Here is a 9,424-nt window from a genome sequence, read left to right as displayed (position 1 = left end):
ATAATAATAATAATAATAATAATAATAATAATAATAATAATAATAATAATAATAATAATAATAATAATAATAAAGTTGGAAGGGACCTTGGAGGTCATTGAGTCCAACCCCCTGCTCAGGCAGGTAATCCTATACCATTTTGGACAGATGGCTGTCCAGTCTCTTCTTAAAAACTTCCAGTGTTGGAGCATTCACAGTTTCTGGAGGCAGGTTGTTCCATTGGTTAATTGTTCTAACTGTCAGGAAGTTTCTCCTTAGTTCTAGGTTGCTTCTCTCCTTGATGAGTTTCCATCAGTTGCTTCTTGTCCTGCCTTCAGGCGCCTTGGAGAATAGCTTGACTCCTAAAGACAGTATACTTAACACTCTTGTCTTCTGTTTTCCTTATGGCAACAACTTTGTTGGGTAGGTTAAGCTGATTTTCCTCCTTAAATGATAGAGGTATGTAGTTGCAGAATACAATGATGCTTAAATAGCTGTATTCAAACTTCTGCATATCATAGATACATTGGAGAACCTTGAGCAAATTGGCTTCTGCTGTATAAATGTGAAAATATGCCACAGTTTTGACCAATTACTTTAAAAAATGGCCTTACTTTCAAAGTAAATGTATGATGGCAACTCTTGTAGAGTAGTGCTGTAATCACCGCATCCAATATATCAGATATTCATACAAACACACCTCCTTTATTTATTATATTTTCTATTGGGTATGAATGGCTTATTTTCTCCATAAAATTTATCACCTTATAGGTATTATTATGTAGTTCCATTCAATGTATTTTAGGAATACTTGCAGAGCAGAGCTGGGCTAGGCTTTTTTTTTGCAAAACTGTATTTTTACTTGTGGCATACAGTCATGCAGATTGATTAGCCTGATGGAGGAAGAAAGGGATGTTGTGCTTTGTGATTAACGGTATTTCTTCAAATATTTCATTCAGTACTCCCCCCCCCTAAGTAAACTTGCAGCAATCATAGTTGATTTTATTTTAATCTTTTTCTTCTTCCTCTTGATCTAAACATTTTGGTTGCTTCTAACTCTAGCATCCTTTTATTTTTATTTTATTTTATTTTATTATTTTATTTTATTTTATTATTTTATTTATTTTATATTTTATTTTATTTTATTTTATTTTATTTATTTTATTATTTTATTTTATTTTATTTTATTTTATTTTATTTTATTTTATTTTATTTTATTTTATTTTATTTTATTTATTATTTTATTTTATTTTATTTTATTTTATTTATTATCTCACCAGGGACTTGCTCCCTCTGTAGACTGAATTTGAAATCCTGTTTAAGCAGAAGCTCCAACAGGTGCACTGGAATATTCTCTCAGGATTATCAGCATTGAAAAAATACGCATTGTTTGAATAATTCAGTCATATTTATATGCAAAAAAAGGTACATTCAGTGTGATTGTAAAAATAAGAAACAAATTCCTTAAAGTATCACAAATGGAATATACTTATCTAATAGCTCTGAGAAACCTGCTTCAGGTTCCTGCTCCGCAGTGGCCGAGCTTGGTTTCTTTGTCATAATCTTTCAACCTGAGTGTGGTAACCTTAATGTGCCTTAGGGCAAATTTCATACCCCGAGCTCTGGAGGAAGAGCAAAATGCAAGTACGATAGTAACAGAATTCAAAGGAAATCCCTTCACCATATTGAAAGAATGCTTTAATTGTTAGATTTTGGTAGGTTGTTTTTTTCCCCAAAAAAATGCTGATAGTCATCCATCCAGAGTTCTCTGATCCTGACTGATCCTGGCTCTTGTCCTCTGCTTTCTTCATCTCCAGGCAAGTGTGTAAAGAATTTACCGATCTTTTGGCCCAAGACCGGACACCCATTGGCAATAGCCGCCCAACGCCCATCTTGGAGCCAGGGATCCAGAGCTGCTTGACTCACTTCAGTCTCATCACTCATGGCTTTGGGTCCCCAGCCATCTGTGCTGCTCTGACTGCTCTCCAGAATTATCTGACGGAAGCTCTCAAAGGCATGGACAAGATGTTCTTGAACAACAACTCTGCTAACAGGCACACTTCTGGGGAAGGACCAGGTAGTAAAACTGGAGACAAGGAAGAAAAGCACAGAAAATGAGAGAGAGAGAGAGAGAGAGAGAGAAAACAAAAACAAAACCCAGAAAGCAAGCTAATGAAAATAGGGGGTAAAACAGAAAGAAAAGGAGAGATTGAGAGCGATCCTTTGGGAGGAAAAACATTTAATTTTAGCTTTAAAACATTGGATTGGGTTTTGGAAGAATTATGCTAGGTAGATTACATCTGCAAGTAATTTAAAAAAAAAGAAAATAAGATCAGAGGCGCACAGTGGAACAGGAAGAGTGGCTCAGTGGCTCTATGGCAAAGGAACTTTTGAAGATATCATCCAGGATTTTCCACTTCTGTCATCCCACAATCCTTTTTTAAAATAATTTTTGGTGGGGATGAAATTATAACAGATAAAAGCAATCAATAATTTATTGGAAGAATCATTTTGATAATGTTGCTATGTTGGCTGAGGTACACAGTCTGTTTCTGTATTATTACTATTTTTAAAAATCTATCTAAAGTAGAAAGAAAAACCTAAGGGATGGATATATTTTATATTGGACTGTCCCGTTCAGAGCAAGTTTCCTGATTTTGTGCAAAATGTTGCTGTTCTCTCTCTCCGTGGTCTAAATAGCTGAGCCTCAAATTTATCAGTAGCATTTGGCCCAAAGATTTCCTAATAGTGGGAAGAAGGGGGGAAACAACCAAATCTGGGTCTGTCCAAACCACGAGTCATTAAGAAGAATTGTTAGTAACTACACGCAGAGGTGATGGGTTCAGGCTCTGAAAATGTTAAAATGTAACTAACTACAGTATATGGATGAGTAAGTGGAAGAGCTAATGGGTTGCTCTCAGGTGCCTCTGCTTGTTCTGGATACTCTACCTAAAGTGTTAATCAAAAGCTGCCCACTTAACATATTTAATCCTAAAACTTGGGGGGGCTGCAAATAATCATTTTTTTTCCTATTAATAAGGATGTGTAGAATTTATGTATATATGCTCCATTAAGGTATTGAATTGGATCCAGACTTGGTGATATTTGGAGGAGACCCATTGTAATCAAAATTAGCCATAACTAACTCTAGATCTAAAACTCAGCATGACTAAGTCTGAAACCAAATAGCTGACAATGAGAGCCAACCCTTTGTTTCATAATACAGTTTGCCTATCATGAAGCAAACATTTTCATGATGATGTACCTGTGGAAAAAAGTTGCACAGGCATGCAACAACTGTGAACAGGAAAGGCAAAAGATTTTGTGGATAGATATAAAGATCAACATGCCTTTTCTTTTCAATTGCAACTTTTTTCGTAACTACTGTTGTATGGAGGGCAAATGTTACTACTGAAATGGCCCTGTGCCTGAAACTGGTAATCTTTATTCCTAGTTTGTTTATAGAATATTTCTAAAATACACATGGAGCTCTCACCTGGAACACTACCTTTTACATTTCTATGAAATAACTTGTCCTATTGAAGGGGAGGGTTCACAGTGTCCCATAAGAGGCACAAATGAAAGTGTGTGCTACAAAAGTGAAAATCCACGTATGGAAGACATTCATGTATGCATTGGAGTGCAGTTAGGCCTCCTAGACTGGGAACAGTAATGGTAGAGATAATGTCACAGATAATGGTATCAATCTGTACATTTTTATACCAAAATTTGAGCAATGACTGCCTCTCTTTAAAATGTCTCAGATCACAGACACACTTTTTGTGCTTTTAAAGAAATGTTAATAAGAAGAATGTCTTGATAAGTATGTTAAACCTTCTCAGGAGTATGCACCTTTTTAATTTTCTTCTGTTTCCCAAAGCTTTGCCCGCTTGGCTTATGAGCTTCTTCAAAGAGGACTAGAGCTCCGTACACATTTCATCAGGTACTGAGATGAAAATCCACAATTCTGAAATTTTTCTTTTTCAAATCAAAGTCAGTTGTTTTGGAATTCTGCAGGTGTACTTCTTTAAAGAAGCTCAAAGGGAATAGATTAAGTAAGGCTTCACTAACTGAGCAAGTGATGCTGATTTAGAAGCAAATATTATGTCCTCCAATATTAAAAAAAAAACAATTGGGAGGTGGGCCAATAGTGTTTGATGCACAGAGTAAAAACAGATTTTTAAAATATATTTCCTCTTTTAGAAAAGGTATAATAAGTATCATGGCTCATTATTAAATTAGTATCTAAATTTAAAGAAATCAGTTTCTCCTCATTATCAAAGGAGTGTTGCAAATTTTGAGTTGGAAGATAAATAGTTATCTTGACCCTGGGGTGGAAGAGGAGGAATTGGCCATTTTCCAAGAATTTACAGCAATTAAGTACGAATTACATTTTTAAAACGTTTAACTCCTTTTTGGAGTAGGTAGGAAAAGAAACCATCCTTAAGGGGAAAATGAATGTCACCCTGCATGTTATCACTTTGCAAAGGTTTTGTTGAATTGACAGTGGCTATGGTATTTCATGCATTTTGAAAGATTGTTTCCCTTTGTCACAACAGCTTGTGTCTATGCTTCATTTTGGCCTCACATACTGAATTCATTCTAGAAGATGAGAATAGGATAAAGATGTATTATGCCTGCCACCCTGATCCCAAACACATTATATGGCTGTAAGTTCCATTAATTTTGGTGGAATTTCATTCCACTTAAGGGAACGTTGAAGGCTTGGGTCTATGGCTAATCATCCATGCTGAAGTCAACTTTTTATTTGAAATGCAGTTTTCAAATGCTGTTTGGGTACTTGCAGTTTTCAGTAAAAGTTACATCATTTTACACTATAAACTGGGATCACATAATACAGCAGTGGTTAATGTTTCATTTGAAGCAACTGTACATATCATATGCCAGGCAGTTGCAAGTTTTGCAGCATATATACAGAAATGTATCAATGTGCAGATGCTTGAAATATTCTTAATTTATAATTATCAGTCCTGTTTCCATATAGGAAGCTATATACCATAGGTGGTAAATTATGTATGTGCATTTAGAAGCTGACCCTGTGATTCCTAATTCCCAACCAAGCTAATTAAGATGTACTTAAAGCTATTTTTCCACATTGAGCAATTCTGGTATCAGGAATTCACCATTTTGTTTGTTTTTAATGAGACATGTTCCCAAACTCTTAAATAGGAGTCTATTGACATCATAAGGCACCATTTCCAAGTATATTTATCTAGGCAGGAAAGTTCATCAATCTGTGGTGCTTCCACATATAATATCTAAATACTAAAATTGTAGTTCTATTGACTTTAATAGGAATTTATTTAATGCCAACTATTAGTTGAGTTGTGGGAGAAGCTTTAAATTCTGATCTTAATTCATATCTGTCCAATTTCAGTGATATTTTAGGAGGAGGAGTGATTAAGCACAGCATTTTTACAATAAGATTGTGATCATGGCTATTGCAGAACTTGAAAAATCTTAACTGAATTTTCATATGACATTAATTCATTTTAATTAGGAATATAGTAAAAACAATAGTTATGAAGTCAATAGCATACTTTCTTATTTTTTGGTCAGTGATATTATCTTAGTGTAGCCATTTTATTCTATTTGAGGAAAAAAATGTTTTGGATCATTTTTGCTGTCTTGAGTACTAGTGTTTTTTTAAAAAGCTGCCCAATTTATCAAGGCAATTAACAGGCTAAATAGTTAATATATTAAATAATGCAGTGTAGTAGGAACTGTCCCTAAGGGAAAAGAAATGTCTTTCTTCATACAACACAGTAAAGTCAAAACTACCATTCCATCTACCCAGTTTGCTACATTTATTTTTCAGAGAATTGAGTATGTGTTGGACTTGATCCTATTAAAGCCAATGGAATTTAAATGTGCTTAATATTGACTGAATTACACAGCATACTTTTAAGATATCTTTCTTTATATGACATACTGGAAATTTGTATCTTGTTTGTATGTCTTGTCCATTCTAGAATCCAGAAAGAAAGAAGAAAGGAAAGGCAAAATGGATCTTTATGTTCATATTATTTTAGAGGACCCTCTATGGTACTTGAAGGCAGTTGTAGTATGGATTGCTTTTCTCTTTTCTCTGAATTTAGGCTTTCTTGCCGAATTTTATAAATATAGCAAGTTCCCTATTGCAAAATAAAAATAATTTACTATTCCACCCGTTAATGTGAACATGAAAGATCCATACTGAATTAACATTAAAAAGGCTTACTGAGGAAATATACCATTACTTAAAATTCAACTGCTTGTGCCTAAGATACAGATTATCATTAAATTAAACAAGACATTGAGGCAGAAGAATTGAAAAGTTGGACAGGTATAGACACGTAACTGATATTGATTACTGAATTGCAGATATGCCTGCCTTTTACTTTTAAATGTTGCTAAAGTTTGTTGCATAACAATCCAGAGAAATCTGATTTGCTGTTTTAGAATAAAATTTGAAAGATTTTTTTTTGAATGGTATGGGAAGATCAATTATTATTTAGCTTTAACGAGCAGGTGTTTGGAGGCATTATTTGATAAATGTGTCCCAATCTCAGCTTGCTGACCCTCAAGCTAATTTTGTGTATATGCATATGAGTATCATAAAGACAGAAAGAAATAGAAAGAAGTGCCAGTGGTTTTACTGGTTAGGGTCTTCTGCCCCAATAACTTGTTAACTATTCCAGGAGAATATTCTTTCACAAGGTGTTTTGTTTTGTTTTTTTGGTATCACCAACAGATTCTGTGACCCTGCAGCAGAATGCACAAATGGATTGAGCAGTATTGTCTACACACTGATTGGCATCTTCATATTTTCAGAGATACATTTTGTGCAATCCATCCTTTGCTATGCCAAGCCCTACTCTTCCCCCATCTCTTATTTTTGGTAATTTTATTCCACATCCCATCAGTGTTCCTAGAGGCTAATAATCTGACCCATCTACTTTTAAGTTTTTTTTTCTTAAAAGAGTTTGTAAATTACTTGAGTATATAAAAGATTGGCTGCCCATGCTACTGTTACATCACAGCTGCAGGACCCAACTTTTTCTTGAAGCAATGTATTAAAATAATAGTTATCAATACAGTCTTAAAAGTAATTGATACTATTTAAATCTCATTCATGAATGAATCACATGATATTAATTTATGAGTGAGATAAATTTATGATAATAATTTATGAGTCAATGATACTTTGGTCAAATAAAAATAAAACATGTCTCACTTTTCTAATCCCTGTAAACCATATGACATTTAAGCACTACCTATACAGTTCCAGTACTGGTCTGTAGAGCTGCATCATAAAGTCAATGCACAATTTTTTGTCTTACATAGTACTTTTTTGGTACTATGGTCCCTGATTAAAGGGCAATGTTGTATTACTGGAGGAAACAATTTGGTATCCCTGTGGACTGCAATTGTAGAAAAAAATATCTTTAATCAAATCTCTTTAAAATGTCTGAGGAAAACTGAATGTTTTGATTACATAGCATTGTCATTTTAATTCATTTAATTTCCCCAGTATTATTGCAGGATTGGGGGGAGTAGGAATGAAGTTCTTGTCACAGCTAATATCTACGTAGAAAGAAACAAATCTGTAATATCATTAAAAGTAGTTCATAATATAACCCTACAGTGTTTCTCAACCTTGACAATTTTAAGGCATGTGGACTTCAACTCCCAGAATTCCACAGCCAGCAATGCTGGCTATGGAATTCTGGGAGTTGAAGTCCACATGCCTTAAAATTGTCAAGGTTGAGAAACACTGCATTTGAAAATTCCTGTGTATCAAATTGCTGTAAAAGAATCTAATAGGAAAACCAGCATTCCTAAGATCGAGAGAAAATCCTGCTGAAAAGCAATATAATTTTGAGATTATATATATTTGTGGCAGCTAAAAGCAGGTATCTACTACTGTTGATTCTCATGCCATTCATTTCTGTTCTTTGGTGAGAATATGAAGTTTTCTCATTCTCTGCATTGTGATGCTTCATCTGCTGCCCTTACTGGAATTCTTGTAAGGAGTCATTAAAGGCACAAGATTTCTGACAGAAAAAGAAGAAGATACAGAGTAAGAAACCAGTGTCTAGACTTTTCCATTTTTAGGATCTGTTGATCAGATAGTGGAGAAGGGTAAATTAAATGATATTTTAAAGGGTAAATTAAATACCATTCCACCAACGAGTATGGCCTGCAATAGATCATAGTCTTTGGTGGAACAAATCCTCCCAGGCATAGAAATGATGTGAGGCTTTGCCAAGGACTCCCCCAAAGTCACTTGAAATAAAGTAATTGTCTCCCTCTTTAACAAGCCAATTGTTAAATCAACCTTATTCCATTATTATGGAATTAAGATTGGCTGCTACTTGGTTGTGTCACTTAGAGGCTAAATTTGGAACACACTGACAAATACTTTGCCAAACACTTCCTGCATATTTTGTTTTATGCTTGGAAATTGTTCTCCTTCGTTTAAATATTCTGTTGTATATGGATAATACATATGAATGGAGTAGCTTTGTTATAACCCCACCCCCCATCCACCCCCCCACCCCACCCACCCCACCCCCGCTGCCCAAAAAAACAACAACACAACAACATCTAAAGGAGAAACCACTGGTTGTTGTCTGAAGCCAAACAGGTGTGCTACCACTTATACTCTTCTGGTAATTTGAAACGTCCCCTTACATAACTCTCCAGTTTTGACCAGTACAGTTAGCATCATCCTTCAATGGCACTGCTGGCAAGAGCCGATAGAGGGGTCAATGCCACCTGCAAAGCCACAAGGTATTCTCGCCAAGGAGTGTTGTTTCTGATAATTAGATACCAGTCTGTTTTTCAGCTACATGATGTAAGAAGAATTAATGCTATTAATAGCAGAGGTACTTGGCAACTGTTATTTCTTCTGGCTGTCAGCAGCTTCACATATAACAGGTGCAACTTTTCCTATTACTATCTTCTGGGAAAAGTATAGGCTTGGTGGTTTGGCCAGTTGCTTGGTCTCTGAGTCACACGGTGATAGAATCACCTTACTAGAAACATTCTGTTTGATTTCTAGAGTAATTTAGAGAGGAAGGTTGTATTAGTCATGAGTATTTAAACTCTGCATCTTAAGGAAAATTGTTTGAAAACAATTCCTGGAATTTGTTTTAAATAAAACTTTCTTTCACAGTGGTTTTAGTATATTGGTGGACAAGTATGTGACAATTTCTCACATCAGGCTTCCTTTAAATGAAACCAGCAATTGTGAAAGATTTCCATTTGGGGTGGTTTCTCTTTAAAATGGCCTTCCTTTACTTTCTTTCCAAGCTCCCTATTGCAACCACTTTGGTATACCTGAGGAAAAACTACATGTTATTGTGAGGCATATCTCATAGACATGGAAGGAAAATGGGAAAGCACAACTTCCCTATGACCAGGCCAGGCCCGGCAATCA

The 9,424-nt window shown here is 35.1% G+C and overlaps 1 protein-coding gene across 3 annotated transcripts in view; it reads left to right on the top strand.

Annotated features, from left to right (window-relative positions):
• The window catches only part of TFAP2B (transcription factor AP-2 beta), a 63,965-nt gene extending 61,868 nt beyond the window's left edge, over positions 1-2,097 (top strand). For all 3 annotated transcript variants that reach the window (XM_015824319.1, XM_015824320.1, XM_015824321.1), the window contains one exon: positions 1,797-2,097. In XM_015824319.1, coding sequence (XP_015679805.1) covers positions 1,797-2,097 — 301 coding nt within the window. The remainder of the gene's footprint in view (positions 1-1,796) is intronic.
• The last annotated feature ends 7,327 nt before the right edge of the window (positions 2,098-9,424 follow it).

This window comes from Protobothrops mucrosquamatus, unplaced genomic scaffold, assembly GCF_001527695.2.
Source record: "Protobothrops mucrosquamatus isolate PMUCROS unplaced genomic scaffold, P.Mucros_1.0 scaffold2200, whole genome shotgun sequence".
Lineage (NCBI taxonomy): Eukaryota > Metazoa > Chordata > Lepidosauria > Squamata > Viperidae > Protobothrops > Protobothrops mucrosquamatus.
The sequence above is the reverse complement of the archived record's forward strand: the minus strand, read 5'-3'. Positions and strand labels throughout refer to the sequence as shown.